The sequence below is a fragment of the Schistocerca gregaria genome, chromosome 4 (genome assembly GCF_023897955.1).
Source record: "Schistocerca gregaria isolate iqSchGreg1 chromosome 4, iqSchGreg1.2, whole genome shotgun sequence".
Lineage (NCBI taxonomy): Eukaryota > Metazoa > Arthropoda > Insecta > Orthoptera > Acrididae > Schistocerca > Schistocerca gregaria.
The window spans coordinates 523305547-523322599 of record NC_064923.1 but is presented as its reverse complement, the minus strand read 5'-3'; the positions used below and the strand labels follow the sequence as shown (position 1 = coordinate 523322599).

Below are 17053 nucleotides of genomic sequence, written 5' to 3'. Positions count from 1 at the left end.
GAGCAGACTGAAACGGCATCGCACAACGTGAAGGATGGTAGCTTCTTCCTTCTGTAAGGCAGGATAGGCCACGACTTGCGGCAGATATGAAGACAGAGTACGATAGTCGTGCAGGAACAAGTGTTTTTCAGCACGCTCTTCAGCGCACATTTTGTGCAAATTTCGATCGTATTCTAATGTAGACTTAACGGCATCATCAAAAACGATTACTGTGAGAGGGCACAACGAGATTCTACACCTACATTTGCATCTACATGGATACTCTGAAAATCACATTTAAGTGCTTGGCAGAGGGTTCACTGAACCACCTTCACGATTCTCTATTATTCCAATCTCGTCTAGCGGGCGGAAGGACGAACACCTATATCTTTCCGTACGAGCTCTTATTTTATCATGGTGAGCGTTTCTCCCTATGTAGGTGGGCGCCAACAAAATATTTTCGCATTCGAAGGAGAAAGTTAGTGATTGGAATTTCATGAGAAGATTCCTCCACAACGAAAAACACCTTTGTTTTAATGATGTCAATCCCAAATCGTGTATCATTTCAGTGACACTCTCTTCCCTGTTTCGGGATAATACAACACGTGGTGCCCTTCTTTGAGCTTTCTCAACGTACTCCGTCAGTCCTACCTGGTAAGGATCCCACACCACGCAACAGTATTCTAAATTAGGACCAGGCAGTCTCGTTGGTAGATCTGTTACGTTTTCTAAGTGTCTTGCCACTAAAATGCAGTCTTTCGTAAGCCTTCCCCACAACTTTTCCTGTATGTTCCTACCCATTTAAGCAGTTCATAATTGTATTTAGATAAATTTACGGTCTTTAGATTTGACTGATGTATCGTGTAACCGAAGTCAAACGGATTATTTTTAGCATTCATATGGATGACCTCACATTTTTCCTTATTTAGGATCAATTGCCTATTTTCGCAACCATACAGATATCTTATCGTTTTGCAAATTGTTTTGACCTGATGACTTTACTAGAAGAGTAACTTCACCGTCATCTGCAAACAACCTAAGACGGCTGCTAGGATTGTTTCCCAAATCATTTATATAGATAAGGAACAGCAAAGGGCCTATAACACTATCTTGGGGAACGCCAGAAATCACTTCTGGTTTACTCGATGACTTTCCGTCAGTTACTACGAGCTCCCGCCATGAACCATGGATCTTGTCGTTGGTGGGGAGGTTTGCGTGCCTCAGCGATACAGACAGCCGTACCGTAGATGCAACCACAATGAAGGGGTATCTGTTGAGAGTCCAGACAAACGTGTGGCTCCTGAAGAGAGGCAGATGCCTTTTCAGTAGTTACAGGGACAAAAGTCTTGATGATTGACTAATCTGGCCTTGTAACACTAGCCAAAACGGCCTTGCTGTACTGGTAGTGCGACGTGCTGAAAGCAAGGGGATGCTACAGCCGTAATTTTTTCTGAGGACATGCAGCTTTACTGTATGGTTAAATGATGATGGCGTCCTCTTGGGTAATATATTCCGGAGGTAAAATAGTCCCCCGTTCGGATCTCAGGGCGGGGACTACTCAAGAGGACGTCGTTATCAGGAGAAAGGAAACTGGCGTTCTACGGATCGGAGCATGGAGTCTCAGCTCCCTTAATAAGACAGGCAGGTTAGAAAATTTAAAAATGGAAATGAATAGATTAAAGTTAGATATAGTGGAAATTAATGAAGTTCGGTGGCAGGAGGAACAAGACACCTGGTCAGGAGAATATAGGGTTATAAATACAAAATCAAATACGAGTAATGCAGCAGTAGGTTCAATAATGAATAAAAAATAGGGTTGCAGGTAAGCTACTACAAACAGCATAGTGAACGTATTATTGTGGCCAAGATAGAAACGAAGCCCACGCCTACCTCAATAGTACAAGTTTATATGGCAACTAGCTCCGCAGATGAAGAGATTAATGAAATGTATGACGAGATAAAATAAATTATTCAGATAGTGAAGGTAGACGAAAATTTAATAGTCATGGGTGACTGGAATTCGACAGTAGGAAAAGGAGTGGAAAGAAACGTAGTAGGTGAATATGGAATGCGATTAAGGAATGAAAGAGGAAGCCGCCTGGTAGAACTTTGCACCGAGCATAACTTGATCATAGCTAACACTAGGTTCAAGAAACATGAGAGAAGGTTGTATACATGGAACGGGCCTGCAGATAATGGAAGGTTTCAGATAGATTATATAATGTTAAGACAGAGATTTCGGAACCAGGTTTTAAATTGTAAGTCATATCCAGTGACAGATATGGACTCTGACCACAATCTATTGGTTATGAACTGTAGATTAAAACTGAATAAACTGCAAAATGGTGAGAATTTAAGGAGATGGGGCCTGGATAAACTGACAGAACCAGGGGTTGTAGAGAGATTCGGGGAGAGCATTTGGGAACGATTTACTAGAATGGGAGTAAGAAATACAGTAGAAGAAGAGTGGGTAGCTTTGAGCGATGAGATGGTGAAGGCAGCAGAGGATCAAGTAGGTAATAAGACGAGGGCTAGTAGAAATTCTTGGTTAACAGCAGATATATTGAAATTAATTGATGAAAGGAGAATATATAAAAACGCAGTAAATGAAGAAGCAAAGAAGGAAAAGCAGAAAGCTGGAAGGAATATATAGAGGGTCTATACAATGGCGATGTACTTGAGGACAATATCATCGAAATGGAAGAGGATGTAGATGAAGACGAAATGGGAGATAAGATACTGCGCGAAGAGTTTGGCAGTGCACTAAAATACCTAAGTAGAAACAAGGCGCCGGGAGTAGTTAACATTCCATTATAACTACTGATAGCCTTGGGAGAGCCAGCCCTGACAAAACTCCACCATCTCGTGAGCAAGATGTATGAGACAGGTGAAATACCGTCAGACTTCAAGGAAAATATAATAATTCCACTACCAAAGAAAGCAGGTGTTGACAGATGTGAAAATTACCGATCTATCAGTTTAATAAGTCGCGGATGAAAATACTAACACGAATTCTGTACAGGCGAATGGAAAAACTGGTAGAAGCCGAACTCGGGGAAGATCAGTTTGGAGTGCGTAGAAATGTTGGAACACATGAGGCAATACTGATCCTACGACTTATTTCAGAAAATAGATTAAAGAATGGCAAATCCACGTTTCTAGCATTTTTACACTTCGAGAAAGCTTTTGACAGTGTTGACTGGAATACTCTCTTTCAAATTCTGAAGGTGGCAATGGGAAAATACATGCAGCGAAAGGCTATTTACAATTTGTACAGAAACCAGAAGGCAGTTATAACAGTCGCGGGGCGTGAAAGGGAAGCAGTGGTTGGGAAGGGAGTGAGACAGGGTTGCAGCCTATCCCCTGATGTTGTTCAATCTGTATATTGAGCAAGCGGTAAAGGAAACAAAAGAAAAATTTGGAGTAGGATTTAAAATCCATGAAGGAGAAATAAAAACTTTGAAGTTCACCGATGACATTGTAATTCTGTCAGAGACAACAAAGGACCTGGAAGAGCAGTTGCACAGTGTGCTGAAAGGAGGATATAAGACGAACATCAACAAAAGCAAAACGAGGTCAATGGAATGTAGTCGAATTAAGTCGGGTGATGCTGAGGGAATTAGATTAGGAAATGAGACACTTAAAGTAGTAAATGAATTTTGCTATTTGGGGAGCAAAATAACAGATGATGGCCTAAGTAGAGAGGATAGGGCCTGTGATTTAGTAGATTACTTCTACTACCATTCTTGAAAATTGTCTTTGAGTACGGATCTTTCGTCGAGCTTACGGTTGTATATGACTGTTAAGTGTGGACTTTGGATCAGTCTTGCCTTGCCGGATGAGACATGTTTCTTGTTGTACCACATTGTTGGTCGTTCAGGACGCTCCGCCATCCATGCGAACACACACTGGTGTCTTGACCACAAAATACGCTTGATGTGAACCCGATGGGACACATCTAGGACGCTATTGATCGCACCTTCGAACACACAAATCACAGGCCCGTAATTTGTGGGAATTGCTTGAGTCGTCCATAGACATTTCGTGCCACATATCTCCGGAAACGTTACAAGGACTTGTCATATCCATGCCGCGCAGTATTGCAGCCGTATTGTGTTCAAAAAATGGAATAACACGCTGATGTGCAGGTGGTCTAAATGTTTTGGATCATGCGTGCATTTACTAACAAGCACAAAAGGGAGAGATTTGAGATCAGATGGATGGAAACCGTTACCAGATGAAGAGAGATGCCTTAAGTCATAGATCCCATCTAATTTAACAGTGTAACAAAGAATTATATGAAAATAAATTCAATGTGTTGCATATATAGTTAAGAGATCACAAATACTGTGCACATAGAGAATAAGAGACTGATAAAAACCCCAAGGAAACAGATGGAAGTGACCCTACAGAAAGGTCTGAAGCAAATAATCGCTCTCACATGTTCTCTCACTTGACTCCAAGAAAAAGAAGGCAACGTAGAAACGTGTCATCTTGATGTTGCTGTTGTGTTCTTCAGTCCAAAAACTTATTCGCTGCAGCTCTCCGTGACAGTCTGTCTTGCGCTAGTTCACAAATCCTGAATTTGAACCCGCTTGTAATCAAACATTGGTCTCCTTCTACGACTTTTGCCGCCTACACCTCTCCGTCATCAGCTTAACTGTTCTTTGATGCCTCCAATGTGTCGTATTAACTGATTCCTGCTTTCGAATTATTACTTCTTAATTGCTTATTAGATCTGCCCATCTAATCTTTCATTAGACGCATCCCTCCGCACAGCAAGACAAACACACATACACACACACTTTTAATTTGTCTTGGTAAAACGAATGATATTTTCCAAAACATAAATTAAATTATTCCCAACCCCCCCCCCCAATTCCGACAGAGGATTTTGTTGGTAGGTAAATACCGGACCTGGCCAGCCCCTCCTATTCATTCCTATTTGGTCCTCTGTCGCCTAGTGACTCTGTAATGGATTGCACCCCCAATAGCCTGCTCTACTGCTTGGACAGGAAAGCAGAAAGTGCCAAAGAAAATACATATCGTGTTTCTATAGTACCACATTTCAAAATCCTCTCTTCTTTTCCTTTCTGTACTATTGCTTGTCGACTTGTCACTTGTGTACAAGGTTACATGTAAGGTAGATAGTTTCTAAAAATACTTATCTGCCCTTAAATATTAGATGTTGCTCGAAGCAGATGTACTGCAACTTAAAAATTGACACAAAGGCTCGAAGGTTTGAGTATTTGTTACTACCGGTTTGAAACCGTGACGTTATTTCGCACCTGTGATGACCCACTTTTCTGGGCTCAGAAGCGGTCTTCTCCGATTTTGTAATAATGGCTTTTCGGAATTAAATTTTTTGCTTCTGCGTCATATCAGTGGGTTGATATGTGTTCTTGTGAGACTTTTTCCCTGCTCTGAGATCAATCTGTGCTGATAGAATGATGTGATGTCCTCTGCTTGCCTAGATCATGTTTCTGAGTGTACGGTTCAAGTTTCTCACTTGCGTGGTGTGAGGAAATCTCTTCCCGGTTTGTTCTGCTTTCCAAAGTGTCGAGTTTCTTCTTATTTGTTGTTTTGTCCATGTCAAGGGCGTCTGGGAGGTTTGATCGGGCTTGGGCTTCGATGGAGTGGACTTTGAGAAAATTTCAGATCTGTCCGTAATACATCTGTGCCCTGTCGAACAGCAGAACTCGTTTGCAACTTACAGTTTATAAAGACCTAAATAAACTTATTACTGTTCATTTTTTCACATGAAATCCTTGAACATTACCGCAGTAGTCGCAGCAGTTCTGCCTCACCACGGTCTGCCATTCGAAAGAGAAACAATGGCGTTCACAGATCATTCCACTTCCCACACCATCAGTTGCTTCTGCGAAGTTATTGATTTCCTTGACCACTGACTACCAACAAGGAACATTAGCTCATATTCTCTTCATGGACACAATGAACAAAGTAACCGTTTAACCACAAGTTTGTACCGATACTGTTATACAAATCTATTGAGTTTCTCATTTCAACAACATACCCGCATATATCTGACTGACTCTTCCGAACAGCTTAAAGGCTCAGGTAACAACGCACAGTGAAACAGGTTCGTAATACCTACACCGAATACAGCGTACCAGAGAATTCTACACAGTAATTATAAATATTTACGTCGATTGTTTTCAATATGTCCTGATCTAAAGTACACAATATTAATGTCATTCCCCTGAGCTCAACATCTCACACATCATCGCGGGATAGTGCCTCTGTTTTGCAGAGAAACTGAAGGGAAGGCAGTAAGACTTGAATGGGGCATAATATCATGTTTCCTCGAATCCGTTTCTTGGACAGACCAAAGGAAGTGAAAAGAGCATAACAGCATGTTCGTGGTCCTGGAGTCTCTACACTGTGTCCACAGATTCTAAAGGGATGGTTTAAACAGATGCAAAGAAACAGTACAGGACCATTATAATTTATATTGTACATTTTGTGTAAGATCGGTATGACCAAAAGAGCACTGTATAACAGGGAGCAGCCTAATGATTCATTTCAGTTATTAAGACACTGACCCCCTACATTCAGAAGGATGGAATTTGCCCTGTCTGGCTGTCCTTATTTTGATTTTCCTGAATGCTGGTGTGGTCCCTTCAGTAAGGAGCACACACATCCTTTTGTGTTCTGTGTGTAAATATATTTAGCTATTTATTTTCAGTGGCTTATGGTAACGAATATTATCATTGAGTGATGAATAAATAAATAAATAGTATGAGATGTGTAGATCAGTACGATTTAATTCTATATTTTTCCTTAAAGTCTGAGATTCTGGCCTTGAGAAGCGCACGGAAAATTAGAATTTCTGCTCCGTTTCCTTTAAAGCAGCCAGTCTGGATCTGTGCACCACTTGTACTTGACCGACGGCCTTAGTCCGCCTGAAGAACTCTTTCAGCGGCATTAAGGCAGTAAAGAATCACCTGGTTAAGCGATGCGATGAACGTAGATCTTCGGCTCCAGAGAGCGAAGCCTGCAAAGGGCCACCGCTTTGACGACGGCTGAATGGCACTGGACAAAGGGCCGGCCCTTGGCCCGCCAACGGTACTGCCGTGACTCCGCTAAAGGCTCGCGATACTCTCTCAGCACTCACAGCGATTAAAATTTCCTCAAAATGGAAGCGTTCTTTTCAAATTACTCTCTGCAGGAGCACTCAAGCCTGTGATAGGCTCTTCAACGGTACTAGATGGACTTCTTTCATTGTCTGCTTCTATTCAGAGGCTGAGAACAGCGTAGTACCACCAAATGCGTTTATCTATATCGGTGAGGAAAATGCCAAGATGATCCATTTTAACGGCAAAGGTTATATATGTTCACATAATCCAAGCATCATGCAAAGAAATGTTTAAATCACTGTCTGAGGCAGCCGAAAAATTAAAAAAAAAAAAGACTGGTTAGTGTTGGAACTACTTTAAAAATCAATACTACAAACGCTACTTATTTTAAATTCTCGTTTGTTAAATCTCTCACATTAATTGTTCCAACCACATTCGCTGCTCAATGTCGACTCTATCTCCAATACCAGCAATTTCTTAGTTGTCACTCCTATCACCACCACCCACTCTCGAAACACCCCGTCCCCATTTTTATGACAATGGTACAAGCAGTCTTCTTGGTACTTTGTACATTGTATGTTTAGCATAAACGACAATCCGTTATTTACGGTTTTTCTGCTATATTGTCCCTTTTGTGGTAATAATTCGCTAATTAACGGTATTGGACTAAAATGGCAGTAAAAGTATTTAAAATTTATGTCACTGAACAGGGGACACTGTATTCCATGTTTCAATTTCTTTTACTTTTCTTTGTCAAATTTCAGACGGAATTAAATATGACTCATTCTGATTTTCTACTTATAACTGATTCTGATTTTCTGCTTATAGCTATAAAGCAACAAACATCATAAATTATAATACTTGTGAACAAATGTTTGACCTTCTGATCCTATAACAATGATTCTGTTTTTGTTTTCCAGCGACTGGATGACAGCGATCAGCAACACTGTAAGTATGATTTACCTTCTTTCTGAATTAATACAATGTTCATTTCAGGGCTGGTCTTTTGGGCGTTATACTATAGTTAAAGATATGTTTTTGTTTATAAGGCACAGTTGTAACATTAATGAGCCCTAAGTGACGCTCCTAGTTCTACCCTTGGTAGCTCTCTCACTCATAGTTCTTCTCTTTGTCTGCTTCTTTTCTTCCTACATTTCAGTGAAATTTTATCTGTCTTACAGTCTTATAACTGACATCTACGTGGTGATGACAACTTACCTGGCTGAGTCTTGGCGTCAGACCTAGCTGTAGGCAAAATTCTCGAAAATTGGGGATAATATGCTTAGAATGATCTATCAGAACTGCATGAGTTTCTAATGGATTGTGTTTCAACCCCGTATTCTGGCGAGGTGCAAATGCTCAGAAGTGCACTGGCCACTGCAACACGCAATGTGGTCATAGATTCTGTCAAAAATGGCTTCTTTAATGGGTCGTATCGTGTAGGTAGCCAGTGCTCAAAGATCACCGTAGTAGAATGCTGACTTTCGGCGGCAACGCTTGTCCCAAAAAACCGAAGGGTGCCAGGCAGGTCGGGAGATATTCGTCTCTGCTTTCCGTGGGAAGTTCACCGGCTGTTCTTTGTTAAAATCTTTTTCCTTTCGCCCTTATGGAGGAGGAAGTGCAACAGCAACAGCTTGCCAGATGGGAAGACAATTCATTGAATAATGTAAAAACGTGTTTGTAAGAGGCAATTCAGTAAGCCAATTTCTAGACTTTCTCACATAGGAAAATAGCGGATTGGGTATCGAAAAGAATATTTGGGAATGAGGAGTTTGTAGCTCTTTGTTTTCTCGGAGTGGTATGGGCCAGAACACAATTCATCGGATTAAGTATAAAACATTTCGTAGGTGTGGCGTTGGACCGAGGTTTTAAAACATATTTCGCATTGGAAAACGTTTAGCGGAGACCTTTCATTGGCACAGTATTGTTTTGTGTAGATTTCGTGCACAGCACGAACTAGGAGACACAAACATGGTCTCGGAAATGACTACCTGATGGCCATATGGCCACATTCCAGGTTACTAAACCTGCCCCAAGTGGGCATTCCATTCTTTTTGAGTCATTTGTCCTCTGGCTGCATCTTCATATCCTCAGTTATTTGCAAGATGTATTCCAACCCCTGTCTTCCTCTACAGTTTTCACACTCTGCAGCTTCCTCTAGTTCCCTGAGATCTTTTCAGATGTCCTACCATTCCGTCCCTTCTTTTCGTCAACATTTTCCATATATTCCTTTCCTAGCCGATTCTCCGGAGAGCCTCCCCATTCCATATCTTATCAGTCCACCTAATTTTCAACATTCACTGCAGCGCAAAATCTCAAACGGTTCGCTTTTTTCGGATTTTTTCACAAACCACGTTTAACTACCATACAATGCTGTGCTCCAAATGTAGGTTCTCAGAAATTTCTCTCTGAAATCCTGTAATACTAGTAGATTTCTCCTTCCCAGGAATGCCCTTTTTACCAGTGGTAGTCTGCATTTTATTTCCTCCTTACTCTGTTCATCATGGGTTACCTTGCTGCCTAGGTAGCAAAACTCCTTAACTTCATCTACTTCGTGAGTACTAATCCCGCTCTTAAGTTTATCGCTTTTCTCATTTCTGCTACTGCTCATAGTACTCGCCTTTCTTCCATTTATTCTCAATCCATATTCTGTACTCATTAGACTGTTCCTTCCATTTAGCATATCCTCTAATTCTCCTTCGCTTTCACTGATGATGGCAATGTCATCAGTGAATCATATCATTGATAGCCTTTGAGCTTGAATTTCAATTCCCCTCTTGCACGTTTGTTTTATTTCCGTCATTACTTCTTCTACGTATAGAATGAACAGTAGGGATGAAAGACTACATCCCTGTCTTACACCCTTTTTCATCCGAGCACTTCGTTCTTGGCCTTCTTATTGTTCCGTCTTGGCTTCTGTAAATATTGTATATTACCCATCTTTCGTTGTCGCTTACTCCTATTTTTCACAGAATTTCGAACATGTTGCACCATTTGACGCTGTCGAATGCTTTTTCCAGCTCGACAAATCCAATGAATGTGTTTCGATTTTTCTTTAATCTTGCATCCATTATCAAAAGTGACGTCTTAATTGCCTTTGGCTTTCCTCAGGCAAAAATGATCGTCAGCTAACACATCCTCAGTTTTCTTTCCTATTCTTCTGTATATTATTTTTCTGAGAAACTTAGATGCATGATCTATTAAGCTGATGGTGCAACGGTTCTCGCATTTTTCGGCTCTTGTCTTTTGCAAGCTTCATAAATGTGTGTATTGTGTTTTCTTGGACCGCCTCCGTTAGCTGCGTGGCTAGCGCGGCGGACTGCCACGCCAAGGGGCCCGGGTTCGATTCCCGTCTGGTTAGGAGATTTTCTCCGCTCAGCCACTGGGTGTTGTGTTGTCCTCATCATTATTTCATCCTCATCTGCGACGCACAAGTCGCACAATGTGGCGTCGAATGCAATAAGTACTTGCCTTCGGTGGCTAAACTTCCTCGAATGGGGGACTTCCGCCGCACAATGCCGTTCGCTCATTTCCACTCTCGGAAGTCAGATCGTATATCGCCAGACTTATAAATCCTACACAGCAACGCGAATAATAGTTTTGTTGACACTTGCCTCAATGGTTTAAGAAATTCCGATGGAGTATTATCTATCTCTCCTGCCCTGTTTGATTTTAAGTCTTCCAAAGCTTTTCTCTGTTCTGATTATGATAACCGATATCCAACCTGTTACCTGTTGGCACCTCGTTTTTCTCCAACTACGTCATCAGCAGATACCGGATTATATGCATCATATAAACATGAAAATATGCATGAAAAATGATTAAAATGCATGAAAAGTGCTGAATAAGATCAAGTTATATAATAAAACATGCTAGTTACTGCGTGCATTATATCTCAAAGTCAAACCTGTGCACCCGGGTTCGATTCCCGGCGGGGTCAGAGATTTTCTCTGCCTCGTGATGACTGGGTGTTGTGTGATGCCCTTAGGTTAGTTAGGTTTAAGTAGTTCTAAGTTCTAGGGGACTGATGACCATAGATGTTAAGTCCCATAGTGCTTAGAGCCATTTGAACCAAACCTGTGCACATCAATTACGACGAAGGGAGCCGGCCACGAAAAATATCGGTACATTTAGAACGCTGATATTTTCTGAATACTTTCTGGTAGAGGTTAGGAAGGGGGCTTTTCTGGGATTATATTCTAAAAATCTGCAAAATGGGGGCGTATACTATGTATCAATTATTGTTCCTTCTTTGCTATTGTTTCCGGTAAGAAGCGGATTCGATACGAGTGAGTCGCGGAGAAATATTCGATATACACAGGACCAACTTAAAGATATATCGCACGCAGAGGGCACGCTCAAAAACTCGGTAATATTTTATTTAAAAAACATACAATCATGAATTTTTTGAACAGCATTAACTTTTAACTAATACTGATGCATCAATGAATCTTTTACAATTTAGTCTACATTTTTCTACTATTATAAACAAAAATGACCAAGTACTATTCCAAATGTTCGGTAGTAAGATTATATTTTCGATCACTCAAAACAATTTTATAAGCAGAAAAGGACCGTTCTGCATCAGCTGAGATAACTGGGCACTATTTGAATTTGTGTGATATGTTGGAACTTATTGTTTCTGGTAAAAGTTCACCCATCCCATTAATAGAACTATCAATTTGCCACAAGAGTTCCAAGCCTGGGTTATTGTTTAAAATGTTCTCACACATTTCTCTAAGTTTTCTTGGGTATACCTTCGGCAATGAAGAGTTCATTGAAATAATTTTATTCATTAACTGAATAGACTCATTCAACAACAAACCTTGAGTTTCAAGCTTTTTAATTCTTGCAGATATATGGAAAAAATGGGTACTAATCACGGCAATATTTTTTTTTAAATACCAGAATCAATAAACGCTTCCTTGCACTGGCAAACTGCCAAAGCTTCTGCTCTATCGAAGTCGTTTATTATCACTCTAAAGGCCTCGAAATGTTCATTGTAAAACGACAGAGGTTACCACGGGTTTGGGAGGTAATGGCACATTTGGTAGCTTTTCTTTGTAGGTCTTGATACAAGCACGAGTCTTTAGAAACACTTTCTTTGGGGATGAAATTAGTTTATTTACATTCTCAAACATGGAAAGTGCTTCTTCAGCAAGGCGATGTACTCCATGGAGAAAGCACGTCACATGAATCAAATTGGGATAAAACGCTCGGAGGGCTTTTCCTGCTTTGGTCATATAGGGAGCAGAATGCGAAATAAAGACGAACACGCTTTTATGTAGAAAATTTTGGAAATATTTTCCTGCTGCCATCATTCACAAATCTGGCGATCAGAGAAAGATTGACTTTTTCAAATTCTCCGCAGCCCGCTAAACAGGAAGAAGAAGTCTCTTCTCTTAAAGCACCATAAATTAAATTTGCATTGTAACGGCCGCAAGTGGCTGTAGTTTCGTCAACTGAAATCCAGATAATGCTGTCCTTAAGTGCATTGTGTATTTCTTCCGGAACATTTTCATAAATTGTCGGTATGTAATTTTTATACAATGTAGATTGATCTGGTATATTTTGATTTAAGCAGTACTTGCACAGGAAGCCTTCGAGGATAGGATTTCTAAGTTTGTGAAGCGAAATATTGCTTGCAATGAATGCTTCACATACATCCATGTTAAAACGACTTTTTTGATTGCCTTAGGACAAAGCCCTGTTACTGCAACTTCCTGTTATCAAAAGTTGTTGTCGCGGTCCTTTCTTCTGCATCCCTGCGATATGAAGACTTGTCTTGACATGCTGGTCTATTTGAAACTTTTCTGCATGAGATATTTTTCTAGAAAACTCGACAATATGACACACTTCCGTCATTTGTAACCGTTCCAGCGTCGTCAGCTATCCACAAAATGACGTTTCTTTTTTCGGGAGGCGTGGCACGTAATACGTTACACACTACACCTCGTCAACACGTTCAACTGTGTGGAAGTAAACAGAATGCTAAACTGAAATAACAGACGTGTGACTAAAGGCTTGCGTAGTTTAATGTAATTGTTGCCGACACGTGCGGTATGACAGCGGAGGGGATTAACCGGGGACGCGGGCGTAGGGGCATTGACTCTGTCTGCCTTCTGTAACGCTTTCGGTAGGCAGTGGCCTCTCCGTTAGCGATTACACGCAGTTATAGGTAGCGGGCAATCTGTGACACATCGAAACTAGATCGAGCTATAAATCGAACACCTAATTTTTTAAAATGTTGTAAACTAGTTTTTAGTTAAAATATGCAATCACCGGTGAAAAGCAGACAAATATGCAAACGCATATGCAACATGCAAATGCATATAATCCGGTCTATAGACATCAGGTAAGTCTTCCCCCTCATAAAGGCCTCCAGTGTACCTTTGCCACTCCTCTGCATTGAACAGTGAAATTACGATTGCACGCTTAATGTTACCACCCTTGCTCGTAGTTTCACCGAAGGCTGTTTTGACTTTCCTGAAGTTCTTAAAAGCCGCCTATTCTCCCTAGAGCGCTCTGGGGGCTTCTCCCAGTGGCCGCCTGTCCCCCCATCCCGTGACCTCCCATCCAAATCTCCATCAGGTACCTCATACAGCGCACCAAATACATGTGAGTGGAATTCTGTACAGAGACATTTGGAAATTAAGACATGTTTGCGGCTTGATATTCGTAATCAGCGATGTCACCAATATTATCAATGCCAGATATGCATGAATAAAATGAAGAAAAAACAGTGATATATAAAAAGAGTCATTTGACAACTTGAATGCAGCTTTGCAGTCTGTCGATAGTTAACTTCAGGCCATCTGTTACTTTGGCAGATGTTGCATTACGATGTCGTTGCTTGACTGGTACGGTATCCCTCTAGCAGGCTATTTGTCGTTAACTAGTCAATAAGTTGGTGGCTGTCTCTTAATTCTAAAACCTTGGATAGCGGCCGAACAATACAAACGGTGTGGTAACTTGGGTTGTTGAGACAGTCTGCTATGGGTGGTCTCTGTTGCTGACCGTATTAAACATTCTTATCATATATTGTTGAAGACTCATTGGTATCAGTGGCGTCACCGTGTCATTTCTTCATCATCGGTTTCTTAGTCTTTGGATTCCTCATTACTACTCTGCGGAAACACAATACCTATTCTGCTAATGAGTTGATATTTGATTGTTGGAGAGACAACATCGTTGTGACAGGTAGTCTGCGAGAACCAGTTATAGAAGTTGGCCACTGATGTATCTTGTATACGGATGGTGTTATCCCTATCAGCGTTATCTAAGGCCTGAATATGGTGCTTTGAAGCTCCGAAACTGTTAGGTATAAAATGAATGACGGCTGAATTCCGTTAGACCTATAATCACAAGGATGGACAAACAAAAACTATTCTCCAGCGTTCTGGATGTACCTTTGCATCAATGTAAATCTGCAACCGTCTCCTTCTATTGTCCGACACATTTCTGTGGTGGAAACTACACAGTTATCTGTGTGCGCTCCAAGCTGTAGCTCTACTGGATTCAAGATGATGCTAGAGCTTTTCTGTTACTATTGTTGTAGCTGTTCCCTTGCCATATCCCAGTCATCCCCATTACCAGAGTAGCAGATTGTTCCTGTTGTCAACACAGCCTCAGCTTTTTTCAACCGTTGCTTCTTTTTGAGCTACGTTTTCCCTTAAAGAGTATCCCCAATTTAGAGGTTTAGCTTCTGCAGTAACGGCACATGTCTGCCACTGTGTAACTACAACATTTTTAGTGTCACTGTTTTACTTATGATTGTTTATAACGGAAACTTGCGTGTATATGTACTTTTGTAACGGCTGTTGTTGGCAGTGTAATAAGAGTGTAATGGGTGAGTAAGTGCAGATATTCTTCTGAGTACTGTGTACTGAACTATATTACAACAGTATTTACTTAATTTGATGACTAATAATTACAGCTATTAGGAGTAGAAAGTTTTTAGGTTGGTTAGAAGTTTCAAGTACATTTGACGAGGGTAAGCCATTAATGCTAAATTTCCCCTAGGTAGCACATTTGGTGTTGAATTGTGTATGCACGATACAGGAAGTCTATACTGTAGGGGCAGTCCACCTAGTGGTGCATTTACGACCACGCTGAAAACATGAGGTCGATCATTATGCGATTTGCGAGGAGACTGACGCAAAGGAAAAAACCAATTAACTCACTGATCTGTCTACATATTAAAGTGCTATATATAAAGATGTCTCCATATGTACCCGTTACAACCTGTGTGTTAGAATTTTAATGATAATGTTTCCCTTTCCGCGTTATAAACCGCGTCCAGAGGAGAGCGGCCGCCGTTGTTTAATCAGCTTACGCCGTGCTTGTTGGCAGCTGCCGCCGCCGCCGCAGCCGCCGGATGAGAAGTGCACCTCGACGCCGAAGCTGATGGACCCGATGGCGCCGCGGCTGCCGCACGGCCCGTACTACTGTGAGTGTCCGCCGCCTGCTGAACACCGCTCCGCTCTGCCAACTCTATATGCAGACTTTTTCTAAACACTGGCCTTTTACTTTTTACGGAGTCCTTCAGTAATTAAACAGTAAAACCTATTGTAATGGAGCGACAGGATACTGGAAGGGCGGGTTGATTGAGTTATTCTCAGCAGGTTTCATTCGCACAAACAACTTAACACAATACTTAATAATAATTTTAATACAATCAACTCAGACATGTCTCCAGTGGCACGGTTTAAAAAATTACGAAATACTACCAAGACTGTTTAGGCGCAACGGCCAAATAATAAAAAAAAGCATAGCCGGCGATATCACCAATTATGACAATTTAACTCATATGATAATTAAATTAAGACCCTAAGCTGGCGACAAGCGTTGATATACAGCAACGAGGACAGTTGAAATTGTGTGCCCTAACTGGGACTCGAACCGGGGATCTCCTGTTTACATGGCAGATGCTCTATCCATTTGAGCCACCGAGGGCACAGAGGATAGAGCGACTGCAGGGATTTATCCCTTGCGCACTCCCCATAAGACCCACATTCCCAACTTAATGTCCACACACTACATTCGTTGTGTCCCTGCCCATTACACTCATTACTCGATGCAGACAATCTTGCCGAGTCCCGTAAAAGTTCTGGCAATGCGTGTGCATCCAGCACAGAAGAAGGTCAATGGCCGGTTAGCCTTAACTATATGAAGATGGTATCTCTTCTTTCGGGCATATCAGATAGTATCTGTTCTTTCGGACATGTTCGAAAGAACAGATACCATATTAATATAGTTAAGGCTAACCGGCCAATCACCTTCTTCTTCTGTGCTGAATGCACACGCATTGCCCGAGCTCTTACGGGACTTGGTAGGATTGTCTGCAGCGAGTAACGAGTGTAATGGGCAGGGACCCTACGAATATAGTGTGCGGACATTAAGTTGGGAACGTGGGTCTCACGGGGAGCGCGCAAGGGATAAGTCCCTGCAGTCGGTCGCACTATCCTCTGTGCCCTGGGTGGTTAAGATGGATAAAGCGTCTGCCATGTAAGCAGGAGATCCGGGGTTCGAGTCCCAGTCAGGGCACACATCTTCAACTGTCACTGTTGATGTATATCAACGCCTATTGACAGCTTAGGATCTTGATTTAATTATCACTTCATTGTAAGAGAGCTGTATTGTCACCGATAGTATCTGTTCTATCGGAAATCATATATATATATATCATATATCAGATTCATATATTTAACTAAGAATCCCACAGTTTACGTGTAACGTTTAAAACTATGAAAGCCACAGTAAAGCTGCCTTTGGCACCTGTACAAAAATAAAGGAAATATGAACGGCTAATTTGCCATGATAAAAGCTCGGAGATTGCCTTCAGCACCTGATTAAAGAAAATTCATATCAAGGTTGTTCCTGTGTAGCTGGTAGTTGCCTTTTTTTTCACGTGACCGTGTAGATTGTAGAAGTCGGCAAGAGTTGCAAGTGTATGTCCCGCCCGAAGTGAGGCCCTT

The 17053-nt window shown here is 41.4% G+C and overlaps 1 protein-coding gene across 1 annotated transcript in view; it reads left to right on the top strand.

Annotated features, from left to right (window-relative positions):
* LOC126268031 (uncharacterized) overlaps window positions 1-17053 on the top strand; it is a 460342-nt gene that overhangs the window by 404262 nt on the left and 39027 nt on the right. The window contains exons 4-5 of the mRNA XM_049973453.1: window positions 7997-8024; window positions 15429-15525. Coding sequence (XP_049829410.1) covers window positions 7997-8024; window positions 15429-15525 — 125 coding nt within the window. The remainder of the gene's footprint in view (window positions 1-7996; window positions 8025-15428; window positions 15526-17053) is intronic.